Source organism: Danio rerio, chromosome 22 (genome assembly GCF_049306965.1).
Source record: "Danio rerio strain Tuebingen ecotype United States chromosome 22, GRCz12tu, whole genome shotgun sequence".
Taxonomy (NCBI): Eukaryota; Metazoa; Chordata; class Actinopteri; order Cypriniformes; family Danionidae; genus Danio; species Danio rerio.
The window spans coordinates 1747393-1766762 of NC_133197.1; the positions used below are offsets into that span (position 1 = coordinate 1747393).

The 19370-nt window shown below is 39.9% G+C and overlaps 2 protein-coding genes across 3 annotated transcripts in view; both read left to right on the top strand.

Annotated features, from left to right (window-relative positions):
* Nucleotides 1–9862, top strand: si:dkey-1b17.1. Its single transcript, XM_068216520.2, has 4 exons — nt 1–27; nt 1822–1925; nt 2658–2903; nt 7617–9862. The coding sequence occupies exons 2-4, from the start codon at nt 1871–1873 to the stop codon at nt 8114–8116; spliced, it is 801 nt and encodes a 266-aa protein (XP_068072621.1). The 5' UTR covers nt 1–27; nt 1822–1870; the 3' UTR covers nt 8117–9862.
* Nucleotides 9863–10777: 915 nt separating this feature from the next.
* Nucleotides 10778–19370, top strand: part of si:dkey-1b17.5 — a 38901-nt gene continuing 30308 nt past the window's right edge. Inside the window, exons 1-4 of one of the 2 annotated variants that reach the window (XM_068216196.2) lie at nt 10778–10830; nt 11974–12083; nt 12972–13256; nt 15496–19105. In XM_068216196.2, the coding sequence (XP_068072297.1) occupies nt 10781–10830; nt 11974–12083; nt 12972–13256; nt 15496–16586 (1536 nt within the window). In that variant the 5' untranslated portion in view covers nt 10778–10780 and the 3' untranslated portion in view covers nt 16587–19105. Of the gene's footprint in view, nt 10831–11973; nt 12084–12971; nt 13257–15495; nt 19106–19370 lie in introns of those variants that run through there. The other variant, XM_068216197.2, reaches the window with a different exon arrangement.

Sequence of the window (19370 nt, forward strand, 5' to 3'; positions counted from 1 at the left end):
AGTCAGCGTCGAGTCTTCAGAGCTGAGGTGAGTCGTTTTCGCTTTTTTCTCGTGTTTATACAACAATAAAACACACTTTACAGTTTATTAAAGCGACAATCTGCGACTAGTTTCTGCATTGAGTTCACCTCTATCTGTGTGTCTGCTGACCAAAACAATACAGCAGGCGGAGAGAAGCTCTGAGAGGACAATATGAGTGAATGTGTTTGGGTTCTATGTTAATGTTTTTTCTACGTTTGTATTCGTAACATCGCTACGATATGTAAATAAACTTAAATGTTTACAAGTTGAACAAAACGTGAATCTACTACAAATGTTTTTTTTTTCTCTCAGTGTCTGTACATAGATTTGCTAACAATCTAATTTAGTGGTATGAATGCTAATGAGCAGTGTTACGGATGTGACATTTGCAGTAAAAACTCAAAGCATAAATTCACATAAAAAGTATATGTTAACATTATATTAAAACATTTGTTTATATTTTCCAGAACTCACTACAAAGTTAATAGAGGTAAAGTTGGTTTTATATTCGCACATTCGTTCATTTAGCAGTCTCTATATTGTTTTATGTTACTTTGAATATTCGATCGGAATTAGCATACAAGTATGACTTGAAAACAACATTAACACTGATAATTTGACTGTGATCAATGTTGACTTTGATAGTCATTGGCTGCTAATATGATTTCGCTATTTAGAGCTTGCAAATTATACTTTTATGAAATTATATTGTTAAGGGGAAAGTCTATATGTGCGAATACATTCATTCATTCATTGTCTTGTCGGCTTAGTCCCTTTATTAATCCGGGATCACCACAGCGGAATGAACCACCAACTTATCCAGCACATTTTTACGCAGCGGATGCCCTTCCAGCTGCAACCCATCTCTGGGAAATGAATGTGCAAACATAAAACTAACTTTATCTCTATACAGAGTTATGGGATCAGAAAAATATCAACAATGTAAACATGTTTTGTACTTAAAATAGAAAATAAACATGCGTTATGTATGTGACAAAAAAGTCTGTGAGTTTACAGTACACAACATACTTTGTAGAAATTCTGTGAATTAAACTGCACAACCCAAAAGAAACAATGATAATCATAAAAATAAGAGTTGGCTAACAATAAAAACAAACAGTTTTGATTTTATTTAAAATTTTTGCATTTATAAGGAAAAAGTGCCGTTATGGATGTGCATCCCCACTTTTAGAGACAGACCATTTAGAAACAGGTGATAAAGAATGTAACCCTTTGGATTTCATACAGCTGTCCCCTCGGCTTTTAAAATGTCCACTACACCCCTGGTGTGACTTTGGTAAATCAAATATAATAGTTTGAAAACACTGACCGATACATTTCTGAGTATTTCTAGAGTACTGTAAAATACTTGCTAATAAAAAGGCTTAGAAACGGTTTCCGTATTTTGGTAAACCTGAATTTTTTTCATGGCAAGGTTGACATTTGCATGTAATAGCTCTAATATTAAACTAGATAAAAACAAAGTGTAACTGGATATCAATTAAAAAGTATGCATTTACTATTGAAATATATCCTGCCAACACAGTTTTAAAATGAACTGATCCCGAATGATGTTTAATGAGTGTTTATAGTCTGATGCTCAACAATATTTTCAGAGCTGCTAAAATCCTCTGTATTTAAGTTCCTGTTTTTACTTCATTCAGATTAGGTTCATGTTATTGGTGTCCGCTACATTACATAATCACATATTGTATCTATCACCTAGAGATATAAATATGATCTGATTTATTTAATCAATCAGTGTAAATGAATCAGATTTCTCTGTTTATTCCTCTGAAGCTCCATCAGTGAAAGACAAAGGCAGAGTTTATTGAAGGACAGTGAGAAGATGAGTGATCCAGAACCCTGCAGAATTAAACAGGAAGAGACTGAAGAACTAATAGGTTTGTGTTCATTCATTACTCTTCAATAATGAGGCTGAAGGACAGTCGGGTTGTTCATTTTTAAACACTTCATCCATTTTAGTTCTTTTTTCATATTAATTTGTCTTAATTTTTGTGTTTTTGATTATGAGACATGCCTGAATCAACTTTACATCTCAAACTGTTTGTGTTGTGGTGCTGAAAAAGGGGTTTCAAGGGGTATCCAGCCCTTCCCTTTAGCCCTCTGCCTTCAAGCTAAAGAGAATTGGGACACCCCTACCCTTTCATGTGATTGTAAGGGGTAGAATTGGGATTGGGCCAAACTAATCTATTTTTGAGTCGTTTGGCAAAATTTTAATTGTTAACAAGTTGCTTCCAAACAAATCTTCAGCTAGCCCAAACATTGATCACACTACAAGCTAGTCATAACTACAATGCTGTTAAAAGTGAAAATTAACATTAATATGTTTATCTAAATCAGTTGTCTGTGATCAGCTCAGCTCACCTAAACACGCACACACACACACACACACACACACGCACACACACACACACACACACACACAAGTCAAGCATGAAATTATTTACTAGTTCTGAGATCAGTTTTTTTTACCAACAGATGGCGCTGTACTCCATACTACAAATTCTTACACACACCACTTTAGCCTAAAATGATTATTCGTAAAGTTAGGAAATGTTTAGGTAAAAATTCAGTGTAAAATAATCTTGTGGTATAAATGACTTAATTTTCAGATGTGGTGGTGAAGGAGGAGAGCGAAGCACCGAGTGAAGATGAGGAGAAACATCATGTCAAGAATGAGAACAGAACAGCCGTGAACGGTCTCATCTGCACTCAGTGTGGAAAGAGTTTCAGCTGCAAAAATAGTCTGAAGCGCCACATGATGGTCCACACTGGAGAGAAACCGTTTCACTGCATTGATTGTGGGAGGAGTTTCACACGATTACCTTCTCTACAACTACACAGAAAGCACATTCACAGTAAGTGGATCCTCTGAAGGCCCAGCCCTTCCGATATGTATTATTTAGGATGATTGTGAATAGTTTGAAGGATTTGCTTAATGTAAAGTGAATGTAACCAAAGACCTTTGAATGAATTAATTTAATTATAAATAAAATTAATAGAAAGAAAATGTTTTCTGGTTGGTACATAAGTGTAAATCAGTCATTTAGGCCACATTTAATACAGTCAGGTTCATAAATATTGGGACATCAACACAATTCTAACATGTTTGACTCTATACACCAACGCAATGGATTTGAAATGAGCAAGATGTGCTTTAACTGCAGACTGTCAGCTTTAATTTCAGCCGGTTTACATCCAAATCAGGTGAACGCTGTAGGAATTACAACAGTTTGCATATGTGCCTCTCACTTGTTAAGGGACCAAAAGTAATTGGACAGACTAATAATAAAAATCAAACTTTCTTTTTAATACTTGGTAGCAAAGCCTGAAGTCTGGAACACATAGACATTACCAGATGCTGGGTTTCATCCCTGGGGATGCTCTGCCAGACCTATTGCAACTGTTTTTAGTTCATGCTTGTTCTTGGGGCATTTTCCCTTCAGTTTTGTCTTCTGAAAGTGAAATGCATGCTCAATCGAATTCAGGTCAGGTGATTGACTTGGCCGTTGCATAGCATTTCACTTCTTTCCCTTCAAGAACTCTTTGCTTGCTTTTGTAGTATGCTTTGGGTCATTCTCCATCTGCACTGTGAAGCAACGGCCAATGAGTTCTGAAGCATTTGGCTGAATTTGAACAGATAATATTGCCCAAAACACTTCAGAAGTCAGCAGAGACGTCACCAGTAAATACAAGAGAACCAGTTCACAGGGTTCTCCTAAAAAGATAATAAGATGATGTACATGAAGGACATTTTTTTAATCAGCTTTTAATTACATTTGGACAAAACGTGTCCTGTCTAGAATTATCCCTACCCTTTTCAAAAATCTATAGAAAAGCTTTTATTGGTTATTACCGGAAATCAAACGCTTCCTATAATTGCTGACCCGCTGTTTGCAGGTCTCCACTAGTATTTCGATGAGCTCCAACTCTGTCAGGTTGGAAGTTCTCCATCTCCCTGATCTGTAGCTCAATCCACGGATTCTCAATAGGGTTTAGCTCAGGACTCTGGCTGGGCCTCTGCCAAAGGTTAATGTTTTTGTCTGCCAGCCATTTCTTCACCACTTTGCTCTTGTTGTTGTTGTTGTTGTGCTGAAATGTCCACTGGTGCCCAGGGCCAAGTTTCTTTGCTGACCACCTGATTCATTCTTTTTTATTTCGGCTTAGTTCCTTTTTTAATCTGGGGTCGCCACAGCGGAATGAACCATCAACTTATCCAGTATATGTTTAACGCAGTGGATGCCCTTCCAGCTGCAATCCATCAGTGGGAAACATCCGTACACTCATTCACACACACACTACGAACAAGCTCACCAAATTCACCTATACCACATGTCTTTGGACTTGTGGGGAAAACTGGAGCATCCGGAGGAAACCCACACCAACACAGGGAGAACATGCAAACTCCACACAGAAACGCCAACCGACCAACTAGGGCAGGGATGGGCAAACTTGATCCTCGAGGGTTGGTGTCCCTGCAGAGTTTTGTTCCAACACTAGTCAAACACACCTGAACAAACTAATCAATGTCTTCAAGATCACTTGAACTCTATATGGAGGTCTGTTTGAATAGGGTTGGAGCTAAACTATGCAGGGCACTGGCCCTCCAGGATCAAGTTTGCCCATACCTGCACTAGGGGCTCGAACCAGCGACCTTCTTGCTGTGAGGCAATCGTGCTACCCACTGTGCTACCCCTGAAAGAATTTTGATGCATTACTTCTATTTCATGGTGCTATTTACTGTGATCAGATTTCCTGGTCTACCGGCTACAAACATTAAGTTCCCACCACTATGTTTGACAGTGGGAATGGTGTACTTAGAGTTAAAGGCTTTTCCTTTAATATGGCAAATGGCCATGTTTAAACTTGCTGGTTAAATAAAATGAACTAAATCAGAATTTGCCAGGGGTATGAATAATTTTGGGCTGGACTTTGTATTTAAACTTAGTCTTGTGAAAGATTGGATGGCTTGTTTCATATGCAAACAAGTATCTGCATCTGAATTGGTGCACGTCTGAACCAATTGGCCTACAGGAACGAGTTAACATTGACGTTGAGGAACTGCATTATTCATTGTCTTCAATATTTGGTCAACTTAATTTATGTATTAGTCAGGGTTTCTGCGGGGTCCTAAAAAGTCTAAAATTGAAAATTTAGGCTTTAAAAAGTCTTAAATTAGCTGTTCTAGGTCTTAAATATTGTTGCACAGGTCTTATTTTTCCAATGTCCATGTAACGCTAAATCTAATGCTCATTTAAATTCTTTGTTGTTGCTTAGTTTTCGTGGTGTTGTAGTTCTTTATTCAACTAATCCAATTGTAAATTGCGCTATTACAACTACAAATAAGACAGACATGCCAATACCGACAACAGCCAATCAACTTTCAGTTATTTAACTCTGTGTGCACGGCGAATGTGACGTCAACGCTGTGTTTGCAGAGGTTTGCTTTGGGTGCGCGCGACATGATTTCGGCTGGCAGAGCTCACAAATTTTTGACTTGACGGTTGATTTGAGTTGAATATGAAACTCTTAGAAGAGATTTTGTCTGAAACAGGTACAACTGTACAGACATATTCATAATTCATCCAGGCCTAATCCATGCATAACCCTGTCTAAGGCCGTACTCACACTAGGTACAGTTGCCTCGAACCGGGCCAAAGCACGCTTGTCCCCCCTCCCGTCTCCCACGACGGCCCGCACTCACACCACAAACGGGCCTGCGCATGCTTGCGTCATCGATGCTGCGCTGTTCAGTGAGAAGCGCTCTCTCACTCAGCAGCACAGAGGAGATGTCTCTAGTTATATCGTTTCAGTCGTTTGTTATGCCGTGACACATGCAGTCAAATATTTCGCCAAACAGATCCGTCACTTTTGGCGCTCATAAACAATCATAAAGCTCTCGTGCTGCAGGAATGAGGAGGTCTGTTAAAGTTATAACAGACCTCGGGCACACCTCTTCCAACCGGGCCAGGGCCGGCCAAGTGAACTGTGCTTGAGCCCGATTCAGCGCACTCACACTTCTCAAATGATCCGTGAAACGGGCCTGGGCACGGTGTGAGTAGACCCTAAGTAGAGGACAGAAACTAGCCAGACAGCAATGTGTAATTTGTGAAAAGGGCTAAATAAAATAAAAAAAACATCAGTATTTTAAGTAAGTGTACTTTTGTTTTGTTTTTTGCTTTTATTCTTGCCATAATTAAAAATATAATTGTAGAGCAACTCATGTTCTGTAGTCATTAATATTTAACTTTAATAGATAGAGATGTCCGAAATATAACCAGAAGCAAGTGATGCATCAAAGTTTGATTAAAAAAAAAAAACTTGAATGGTTATAAAAATCTTAATAATTATTTTAATAAATGACAAAAATAATAATCTTCAAAATCTTGACCGATGATATGACGTGGTTCCGAAAATGTCCTACATCTGTTTATTCATCTGATTTTACAGTGTTTTATTTTTAAACACCTCCTGTCATTTAAAAAAAATATACCACAACGGCGAACGCATCAAGTAAAAACCTCACCAGTTTATGAGGTGCGCATTCTACGGAACCCCGGAAGGGACGTAGTGGAGGAGAAAAAAATTGGCTGGTTGAAAGAAAAAATGGGTGAAAGAAAAAAATGGGTGGAAGGAAAATATTTCTTTCTAAGTTTTTGCGTTCTCTCGCAAAGTTTTGCATTCCCTCGCAAAGATGTTTTGCGTTCTCTGGCAAAGTTGTTGTTTCTCCACAAACACGTCCTGTTCACTTCACTCACGTAAACCCTCCCGTTTTTGCTGAAATTCTCCCATATTTTACCATTCTATCCCACTTTCTTTAAATCAATACTGTGCGTTGATCGTCGCCTTTCATATGCAACCTCTGAACCAGCGAATGCATGTATAAGCGCTGACTGACAGACGCGCTCCATACAATAAACTGATCCCAGATCAGCTTCTGTATACGCCATTTACAGTGGATCACAGAGGAGCGGGTGAATGTTTAAACAGACAAACACACTGAATAATATGTAAACATCATTACATGAGTGAAGTGAACAGGAAGTGTTTATGGAGAAACAGTTTTGCGAGAGAACGCAAAAAAACGTAGAAATATATATTTTCCTTCCACCCATTTTTTTCTTTCACCCATTTTTTTCTTTTCATCCAGCCAATTTTTTTCTCCTCCACTACGTCCCTTCCGGGGTTCTGTAGAATTCAGAGCCACCCAAGAACTGTTAAGCCAAATACAGTAAAATATAACACTTGTCTGAGTGTTTTTAATCTGCAACTCTGATTTTGAGTGCTTCTTTTATAGGTTGCTTTGGATAACAGCGTCCGCTAAATGTATACAAGTAAATGTAAAAAGCATGTGTGGTTTTGGTTTTTGGCCAAGAATTTTTTTATTTCAGCTTAGAATTTTCTGCTAGTCGTCATACACACGGATGAGAGTGATTAATTGTAGGTATTTGGTACCAAATCTTTAGACATTTTATGATACTCGATCGTATCAAAGTGATTCAGTTTTTACCTAAAAAAAATCATTGAATTTGAGACTGTTATAATTCAACTTTTTCTCTATTATTTTTCAGACTTGATTGTGGAGAAGAAGAGTGAAGACATGAAGGTCCACCATAGTGTCGATAGAAAGAAGCAGCAATATTTATGCTATTCATGTGGAAAGAGTTATGCAAAAAAACACCATTTAATGTGTCATGAGAGGTCTCACACTGGAGAGAAACCCTACAGCTGTCCACTCTGCGGCAAGAGATTTAGCCTGTTAAATGGCTTAAAAACACATGAGAGGATTCACACGGGAGAGAGACCGTACACATGTACTGAGTGCGGGAAGAGCTTCAGACAACTGTCGAACCGTAATCAACACATGAAGTTCCACAGCGGAGAGAAATTACACAAATGTGATCTCTGCGGAAAATTATTTACAAGGCTTCCAGATCTGAGGAAACATCGGAGAGTGCATACGAAGGAGAGGCCTTACTCATGCTCTGTGTGTGGGAAGAGTTATTCATGGCAGTCGGGTTTATTAAAACATCAGAAGCATCACACTAGAGAGTTTGTGTACTCTGAATAAGAAGACTTTTAGATTTTTATTATTATTTGGAGTCTTGAAACGACACTAGAAGAGTCACGATAGAGGGAAGTCCCTTTAAAACTTAGCGGCCTTATCATACACTCGGCGCAATAAGGCGGAAGACGTGCTTGGCACGATTTGTTGATATTTTCAGACCAGCGCAGCTCTAATTTTCACATTTTGCGTAGCGTTGTTTAAATAGCAAATCCATTTGTGCCACTTTGTGGACTCATAGGTGAGCTGGTCTTTTCTCAATTTATTCATCACAATTTGCATGTGTATGTTATTATTATTAGCAGTATTATTTATTATATGCATATTTATATTCGTTTTATTAAAAAAAACAAGTTTAGATTTGTCTGCCTGTGAGGTTTTGGAGACGTCTGCATCACCATATGTGGATAAGAACAGGACGTGTGTTTGGACATAACTCAGTTGTTTGAGCACACTTTGTTTTTATTGTTCATTTATTCCTTTGCTGGAGATTAGAACTGGATTTAGAAATAGTTTTAAGCACATCTTTGTGCTTGACAAGCAAAATTAAATATGTCAGCTAATGTATGTCATCAGTGGAATGCGTACAAAACAGTTTCCTTATCCAGCAAAGTAAAGGAGTAAAGAGTAAAAGAAAAGTGAAAGTAAAGAGGCTGAATGGAGGAGGCTCGTTCTTTATCCTCGCGCTGCAGATGCTCTGTTTAGCTGTCGCTAGTGAAGCTTTTAGTTTTTCTTCTTACAAAGTCCGCCATGTAAATAGCAAATGCACCATGGAGCTCCCCCATGAATGAGACTCTGATTGGTTTAATGCAGGTTATGCTCAAAACCCACCCAGAACTCATTAAGAGAATAAGCTCAACCCTGTTAGACCGTGCGCCAGAATGCAAAGGGTATTTTTCCATCCTTAAAATAGTATAACGGAGGCCAGCTAGTGAGTGCTGTGCAGGTAAACCTCACTCCTCTGACCTCTAAAAGGTGCTCTAGCGTCAAACGCTAGAGACCATAGTCTTTAGCCTCCTTGTTGGAGCAACTGACTCCCATGTGGAAGGTTGCCGATTCAATCCCAGCTCTGAGCGGGTTGGGCAGTGTAGAACCGGCGGGTTTACAATAGCAAAAGTGGGTCCGGGTACACCCTTAATAACTTTTCGCAATTTAGACTTTGCCCCTAGATCGTTAAAATAGAGCCCATAGTCTGATTACTCACCATATTTGCAACCCTCCTGGGGCCGTTTATCCAAGACCAAAGTCCTATCTAAATGAATAGGTTGGGAGGGGGGGGGGATACGTCCCCCTCACTTTTATAGACAGACCATTTAGAAACAGGTGATTAGTAATTATATGAATGTAAACTTTTGAATCTCATTCAGCTTTCCCCAAACACTTTTACAATGTCCGCTACGCTGGATTTATCCCATTGATGTTGCTTGCCGTAACAAACAAATCTGTACAGACCACGTAGCTATAAAGACTGATGATTGGCTATTTCAACCAGAAGGCAGTACTTCGTTTGCCATAACGAGTGTTGCACTTTTGTTGATGGTAATGCCTTTGAACCGTCTTCATGTGTAGTCTATGTAGAAAACTTACAAGTGTTATTCGGCATTTTTCATCTTTGTATGGAAAGAGTTTTACACGTCAAATAAATGTACCTTCCTGAAAACTCTCCTCTGTATTCACAAGCATCAGATTTCAGTTAAATGTATGTTAATAAATTACAATTGTTTGTAAATAATAAAAGTTTTTATTCATTCATTTTCCTTCGGCTTAGTCCCTTTATTAATCTGGGGTCCCTACAGCGTAATGAACCACCAACTTGTCCAGCATATGAATATCCCACTCATACACTTCGGACAGGTTAGCCTACCCAATAACTGGAGCAAGCCCATGCCAACACGGGGAGAACATGCAAACTCCACACTGAAATTTCAACTGACCTAGCCGAGTCTCGATCCAGCAACCTTCTTGGTGTGAGGCGATCATGCTACTCACTGCGCCACCATGACACCCAATAAAACTTATCCAGTTTCAAAGTCTCAGACGCTCTTCTAATAATGTCCAGCTGGTGGCGCTTGAGACACTTTAGTGGCACAATGTTTAGCAAGAATTTGATGTCCACATGGGCAGCTTGTTGGCGCAGTGGGTAACACAATCGCTCACAGCAAGAAGATTGCTGCTTTGAATACTGTCTGGTTCAGTTGGCATTTCTGTGTGGAGTTTGTATGTTCTCCCAGTGTTGGCGTGTTCTCCTCCAGGTGCCCTGGTTTCCAAACACATGCACTGTAGGGGAATTGATGAACTGAATTGGCCGTAATGTTTGTGTGTGTGAACGTGATAGCGTATGGGTGTTTCCCAGTACTGGGTTGCAGCTGGAAGGGCATCCACTGTGTTAAGCATATACTGGATAAGTTGGCGGTTCATTCCACTGTGGCAACCTCTGATCAATAAGGATAGAAGAAAATGTTATACTTGTTATATCTGTCATGAGGCATATTACATTTGATTTTTAAGCTTAAGTGTATTTTAATAACTTATAAGTGCATAATGGACAGTATTTCACCTCACGTAATTGAGTTACATGGACTTTTTTCTACATTAGCGATTTTTTTGGCTTTAGTAGTATTTAATTTGGGGCGTTTTTGATTATCGTCCAATTGCGCCCGCCTTAGCGTGATGACGTCAGCACTGACGCGTTCATTCCGCGTCGAGTCTTCAGAGCTGAGGTGAGTCGTTGACGCTTTTTCTCGTGTTTACACAACAATAAAACACACTTTACAGTTTATTAAAGCGACAATCTGCGACTAGTTTCTGCATTGAGTTCACCTCTATCTGTGTGTCTGCTGACCACAACAATACAGCAGGCGGAGAGCAGCTCTGAGAGGACAATATGAGTGAATGTGTTTGTGTTTTTGGGAGTTTTTCCGTGTGTGTTAGTTATAAATATAATCTATGAAGAGACGAAATATGAATCTACTGCAGCAGATATAAAGTTTAATGGAGGAAACATTAAATTGATAGTTTTTGGTGTTGTTATTTTTAAAGGTTTTATTATTTCTCAGTTTCTGTAAGCGCGTAGATTAGCTAACAGCCGACTTATTTTATTAGTATAATAGTACTAGTAATATTTCTGTTAAACTGGATATATAAATATAAAAACTATATGACATTATAAAACACAAAAATATGTTTTTAAACTTATTAATTTATCTTGCAAACTGTTAAAATGATCTGATCTGCTGCTGATCCTGTCTGGCTGTTTAATGAGTGTTTATATCAGAGCTGCTGAAAGCCTCTTTTTTTCATGTGAGAAGTTTTTTTTTGTTTTCTACTCATTTATTATACTGATGTCTTCAGATCTACAAATTACCACATTAAGTTAATGTTATTGGTGTCAGAGTGAATTACATTATAACATATTGTCACCGATATAAGTTTCTGACGGTATGATAACATTGGATAAAAAATATCACGATTTTACAGTATCACAGTATTGTGTTTACTGCTGTAAAATAATTTATTTTGAAACGTCTCAGTAAAAACAAAGAGTTCTTTAACATTCACCACAATGCATTACATTTTAAAGAAAATGTAAACATGTCAGGCTACATAGTTAGAATCATTGACTTCTACCACCATCTTCATTAGCTTCAAAAACACACAGAAAAACACCTCAAAAAACTTCCTACACATACCTTAGAAACTGTATCTTAAAACATTTTTGCGGTTTTAATACCTTGACTTTTCCAAACCGCTGTAAACCTTGAAACCGGTTATCTTCCCATGCCTACCTACAAGATAAAACATAAGACAAATGAGTTCCTCAATCAGTGTAAATGAATCAGATTTCTCTGTTTCTTCTCCTGAAGCTCTGCCGCCATCAGTGAAAGACAAAGACAGAGTTTATTAAAGGACAGTGAGAAGATGAGTGATCCAGAACCCTGCAGAATTAAACAGGAAGAGACTGAAGAACTAATAGGTTTGTGTTTATTCATTACTCTTCAATAATGAGGCAGAAGGACATTGAGGTTGTTAATAAACAACTCATCAGTTTTATTACTTTTTTGTATTCATTTTTGTGTATTATTAAAATATGGGACCTGCCTAAATCAGCTTTGCAGCTCAAACTTTGAAATGACTTCATAACCTGCTCAACAGTGGAAAATGTTGGCTAATGGGTTTCCTGGTGTCATTATTATTTGAGTTATTTGTGCTTACAGCTATAGTGATAAATCTGCATTGGAAATCAAGAATTGATTTGGCATGGATGCCGAAATTTTATGAATGGATTGCGATTCCCTCTTTAAACCAGGGCTGTCAAACTTAGTTCCTGGAGGGCCGCAGCCCTGCAGTTTAGTTCCATCCCTGCTTCAGCATACTTACCTGTAGGTTTCAAACAAGCCTGAAGAACTCAATTAGTTTGATCAGGTGTGTTTAATTGTTGAAACTGAACTGTGCAGAGTTGCGGCCCTCCAGGATCTGAGATTGACACGCTTTAAAGGAGAAGTGCTCACACTTCACTAGCAGTCAACCATGCTTAAGATCTACACTGAAACAATGCTTTTTTTTACTTTAAGCTTTTGTCTTGTTTCTAGTCAAAATATCTAAGAAATCTTAAATCAAGAAGCATTTTCTAAACAAGCAAAAATATTTGTTTTATTTTCAGAAATAATCAGTGAAAATTTAGTTTTTCTTTAAAACACGTAAAATAATAGTCAGTGGGCTGAGTAAAATAAACTTATTTCAAATTGAAAACAAGATATTTTTGCTTAATACAAGACAATTTGAGGTTTTTGCACTAGAAACGAGAAAATCGTAGTACGAAAAGCATTTTTTGTAGTGTAATGGTTCATTGGTACATCTTCAGGTGTGATGGTGAAGGAGGAGAGTGAAGAACTGAGTGAAGACGAGGAGAAACATCATGTCAAAAGTGAAAGCGAAACTCAATCAAAGACAGAACAACTTCTTGTAATGGACAGAACAGCCGTGAACTGTTTCACCTGCACTCAGTGTGGAAAGAGTTTCAGGTGCAAAAACAATCTCAAGCGTCACATGAGGATCCACACTGGAGAGAAACCGTATCACTGCACTGATTGTGGGAAGAGTTTCACGCGATTATCGTCGCTACGATTACACAAAAAGCACATTCACAGTAAGTAGATCATTTATCTGTCATCTAGAAGATCCAATCCTACCAAGATGTATAATTCATGATAATTGTGAATGACAAGAATGATATGAAAATGTTTGCTAGTTAGTACAGTTGTGTAAATCAGTCATTTAAAGGACATTTTCATGTAGTATACCTGGGTCGCAGGGGCAGCAGTCTTAGGAGGAAACCCAAGACTCTCTTCTCCATAGACACATTCTCCAGCTCTGCAAGCCTAGAGACATAAAGTATAGTCCTCCCCAGCATGTCCAGGGCCTTCATTGAGGCCTTCTCCTGCTGGGACATTTACCAGGAGGCATACAAATCAGTTCCCTCAGTTGCTTCTCTCTATGTGGAGGAGCAGTGTCTGTACTCCAAGTTCTACTCCTCACCCTATCTATAAGGGTCTGCCCTGTTTCCCTGCGAAGGAAACTAATTTTGATTGCTTGTATCCAAGATTTAGTCCTTTCGGTTGTGACCCAAATCTCATAACCATAGGTTAGAATAGGAAATAATATTTAGCAGTAAACCGAGAGCTTTTCCTTTTAGCTCAGCTCCATCTTACCACAATGGACTGAGAAATCGACTGCACAGATATGCCTGTCACACTCCACCCTTCCCTCGAACATGAACAAAACCCTGAGATACTTGAACCCCTCCACCTGGACTTCGAGCAGCTGATTCTCATCTAGGCCGCTTCACACATGGCAGCAAACCGCCCCCAGTGCATGCTGAAGCTCCATGTCTGATGAAGCCAACAGAACAACATTGTCTGCGAATAACAGAGATGAAATCCTGTGGTCCCTGGGCCGGTCCCCCACTGGTCCTAGGATATACCTAGAAAATCTGTCCATAAAGATTAAGAACAGAACTGGTGACAAAGGGCAGCTCTGCTAGAGTCCAACACATAACAGATAAAAGTCTTGACCAATTGCTGGCAATACGAACCAAACTCTTGGAGGGTCTCCTTGCCATTACCCTGATCTTTAGCTCCCGCCCCAGATTTTCAATAGGATTTAAGTCAAGACTTAGGCTAGGCCACTGCGAAAGTTAATGTATTTGTCTGATAGACCACAAGTCTTTTATTCCAGATAAGCGTTTGCAAAGGTGAACCAGGCTTTTGTGTGCCGTCTCCAGAGAAGTGGAGTCCTCCTTGGTCACTTTATGTAACTCAATGGTGTTTTGCAATGTTTCAGCAGTGTCCAGATTCACCGCGATGGCCTTGGTAGTAATCCTTGGATACTTTTATACCTCTCTCACTGTCCTCCTGGCCAGCACAGGTGTCACTTTTAGATCCTGACCACGTCAGAGATTTTTCACATCGCAGAATGTCTTGTGTTTATAATTCCTTACATTTATATACATACATATATAGCGCTTTTCTGGGCACTCAAAGCGCTTTACACAATGGGGGGGAATCTCCTCATCCACCACCAGTGTGCAGCATCCACCTGGATGACGCGACGGCAGCCATTTTGCGCCAGACCGCACACCACACACCAGCTGATTGGTGGAGAGGAGACAGTGATGAAGCCAATTGAATATGGGGATGGTTAGGAGGCCATGATAGACAGAGGCCAGTGGGCAGATTTGGCCAGGTTGCCAGGGTTTAACCCTTATTCTTTTCGAAGGACATCCTGGGATTTTTAACGACCACAGAGAGTCGGGACCTCGGTTTAACGTCTCATCCGAAAGACGGCGTTCACTGAGCAGTATAGCGTCCCCACCATTATACTGGGGCATTAGGACCCACACAGACCGCAGGTTGGCCGCCCCCTGCTGGCCTCACTAACACCACTTCCGGCAGCAACCTAGCTTTCCCATGTGGTCTCCCATCCAGGTACTGACCAGGCGCAGCCCTGCTTAGCTTCAGTGGGCGACCATGTGAGAGTTGCAGAGAGCTAGCTGCCGGCAATGTTTTATGATAAGACTGAGCACTGTCGCCTTTGTTTCTTCAAAACATTTAGGTATGGTTTTATAACCCTTTCCTGACCTGTGAGCACCCACAATGCGCACCTGCAGGTCCTCACTGAGCTCATTTGTCTTAGCCATGACTGTCCACAAACCAACAGCAAAGAGCTTCTTTCTTTCCCTTGTTCAGATTATTAAAACAGCTGTTCCCAATCAATTGGGATGCTTCAGATGTTTTTATACTTGATGGTAACAAGATGGTTCAGTTAGTACCTAAAAAAAGTATTGAATTTGAGACTAATTCAAATGTAACTCTTTTCTTATTTTTCAGACCTGATTGTGGAGGAGGAGAAGAGTGAAGACATGAAGGTCCACCACAGTGTGGATACAAAAAATCAGCAAAATTCATGCTATTTATGTGGAAGGAGTTTCACAAACAAACAAAGTTTAAAGTGTCATGAGAGGACTCACACTGGAGAGAAACCGTACAGCTGTTCACTATGCGGCAGGAGATTTAGTATGTTAAATAACCTTAAGACACATGAGAGGATTCACACTGGAGAGAAACCATACAGCTGTTCACTATGCGGCAAGAGGTTTACTATGTTAAATAACCTAAAAAGGCACAAGTTGATTCACACTGGAGAGAAACCGTACACATGTACTGAGTGTGGGAAGAGTTTCAGAGACTCGTCAAACCTTAATCTACACATGAAGTTTCACACTGGAGAGAAGCTACACAAATGTGACCAATGCGGAAGATTGTATTCAAGACCTTCAGATCTGAAGAAACATCTTCGAGTTCATACAAAGGAGAAGCCGTATTTATGTTCCGTGTGTGGAAAGAGCTTTTCAAGGCAGTCAAGTTTAAGAAGACATCAGCAGATCCACACTGGAGTGAGAGAGTATATGTGCGTTGAGTGTGGGAAGAGTTTTATTACTGCTCAACATTTGAAACGGCACCAGATGACGCACACTGGAGAGAAACCGTACAAGTGTTCACACTGCGACAACACATTCAGACATTCAGGACATCTGAAAATACACGAGAGGACCCACACTGAAGAGAAACCATTCACATGTACTCAGTGTGGGAAGAGTTTCATACAGTTATCACACGTCAATCAACACATGAGGATCCACACCGGGGAGAAGCCACACCAATGTGATCAATGCAGCAAAGCGTTTTTGAGTAGTTCAGAGTTGAGAAAGCACCTCAGAGTTCATACAAATGAGAAGCCTTATTCATGTTCTGTGTGTGGGAAGAGTTTTACATGGCAGTCAAGTTTAAGACTACACGAGAAGATCCACACTGGTGTGAGAGAGTATGTGTGCATTGAGTGTGGGAAGACTTTTGTTAGAGCTGGGGACTTCAAACGACACCAGGGGATTCACACTAGAGAGAAACTAAAGTCTCTTTAAAAGAAAGTCTGTTCATTTGGCTGCCAAATTTTTCAAAGCCTCGAGCAGTTCCTCCAAGACCAAAGTCCTATCTCATGCCCTGTCCACACGACCACGGGTGTTTTTAAATCTGCACTTCTTTTCTTTGTGGTTTCACTGTTTGTCCACACAAAAAACAGAGTATTGAGTGAGCGACACCAAAACTTTCTGAAATCTCTGGCTTGGGTAAGGTAGAGTGTGGTCTTGTGGACACAACACCTAGAGTTTTCACCTCATGAGGTCCGACATGGCTGGGTTCACACTAAATGTAGAAGACAGGAATGCATTGATTGCATTGACTTCAGCGTGATTTACTAATGAAAATACATAGGCAGTTTCTCTATTCCAAGAATGCAGAGAACAGACTAGCGTTCTTGTGAAGACTGTTCTTGCCAGGTCACCTCGGAAGAACGAACTCTCGAGACCGCGAGAACAGAGAATTTGTCTTATGAAAGATGAGATGCTGTGTTCTTCCTGATGGTCACATGACCTTAATTTGTTTTATTATTTAAACATTACAGCATTCATACAACGATTTAATGTTTTCCCTCTTTTCAATAAATATAACACGCACACAAAAACCTCGTTGGAAGTTGGTGCAGAGGGTTGTCGCCGACAAAAGTGAGGGGGGCGGAGGTGTCGAGGACGAAAGTGAGGGGGTGAAGGTGTCACAGACAAAAATGAAGAGGGTTGTGGACTGGCTAAAGAAAGTGAGAGTCAACAGCGGACAGGGGAGGAGGCCGGTTGAGGAGGGGGATTGGTAAACTGAGGTGCCGGATCCGGCGTGTTTCGGCACAAATTAAGCCCTGGTTATATCTGTGAACTTTAAAAATAAATCTATATAAAATCCTGCGCTTCCCACCTCCTTTATTCAATGACTTCTGGAACTTCTAGAGCAGGGGTTCCCAAACTTTTCAGCTCGCGACCCCCAAAATAACAATGCCGGTGACTCGCGACCCCCAATATCCTCTGAGGTGGTTATAAGTACAGAAACCTTGCATGCAATGACGCAGACACACCAATTAAATTTGTGTCAGTGCTTTAAATGTGCCAGAAAGTATAACCTGATGTTATAAAATCAAAATGCATCTGACGCTATTGCTGCCTTTAATATACTGTAATTACCCCAGGGGTCGCAATCCAATAGAACTAGTAACTATAAGCTACTATAGTAACTATATAGTATATAGTAACTATAAACGACTATTTTTATTTTCAGTATAGTTATGGATAAAATATGGTAATTCTTATGGTTTAATAAAAATAAATAGATTTTTGAAAATCACCAGGCGACCCCCCTTCATTGCCCCGCGACCCCTCGGGGGGTCCCGACCCCCACTTTGAGAACCACTGTTCTAGAGTAAGTTTGGTGCTCAAGTCTGTATCGCCGTGTCCTCGTTAACAAGAATACATCTGGGTACTTTCACGCATCCCCTGTTCTTGCTGTCTTGACTTTTGGAACTGAAATTTGTCATTCGATGATGACCATATATGAGATTGCTGAAGAACACACATTGAGAAACAGCCCTAATTCTCCGTTTGGTGTGAACCCAGCATAAAAGTGGCATTATCGCCACCTGTTGGTTCGCTGTGCCCTAAACATGCATCACATTGCATTTTGGCTAGTGGGCGGTAAATTTTGTTTATAAAAATACCCATGTACATATGTGTAATCCCACCGGTCCAACGCCACCCAACCTGCTCCGAGCTGGTATCGATGACCTTACCGCATGTGAGTCGGTTGCTCTACCAAGGAGGCTGAAGACCATGGCCTCTAGTGTCTGTCACTAGAGCACCTTTAGAGGTCAGTGGAGTGAGGTTTTCCTGCACAGCACTTACTAGCTGGCCTCCGTTACACTCGGACATGGCCTAAATCAGGGTGGGTCCAAACTCCTGGAAGGCCAGTGTCCTGCATTGTGTAGCTCCAACTTCCTCCAACACACCTTGCTGGAAGTTTCAAGTATACCTAGAAAGAGCTTGATTAGCTGGTTCAGGTGTGCTGAATTGGGCTTGGAATTAAATAATATGCTGGAAACCGGCCATCCAGGACCAAGTTTGGACACCCCTGGCCTAAATAAACAACGGAGGGACGCTGAAATCTTGATAACTGCTCACTGAACCTGCAATTAAATTACAAATTTTAAGTCAGCAACAAAATGTGAGGTAATTTTTGCCATTATTGTTGTGGCTTACCATAACAAGCAAATAAATGTGTAGCGAGAGCATGGTTATAAAGACTGATGATTAGGAGGCGGGACTTCCTTTGCCGTAATGAGTGTTGCACTTTTCCCCATTGATAATAATGCAATTAAACTGGCTTTGTATATTTATAGTGTTTGGAGAAAAGTTACAAGTGTTTTTCTGGATCTTCCTAAAATAGTTTTGTACAATAAAGCTTCCTGAAAACTCCTCATTTTTCACAAACATCAGATTTCAGTTATATGTATGTTAATGAATTACAATCATTTGTAAACAATAAAAGTTTTTATCCAGCTTCAAAATCTCAGGTACTTTTCCAATAATGTCCATCCATGTAATTTTTTACTTTACATTTTAATAAAATCAGTTTCCCTATAGCAGTTACTTCAGGAGAACACTTGTTATGTGTTAGGAAGTATTATGTTTGCTTTTTAAATTTTGCTAAGTGGATTTTACCAATGTATTAGTGCCAAGTAGACAGTTTTCACCTCACACATAATTGAGCTTGATGGATTTTTGTCCACATTATCGATTGTTTTGGCTTGTCAGTGGTATTTTAATTTGGCG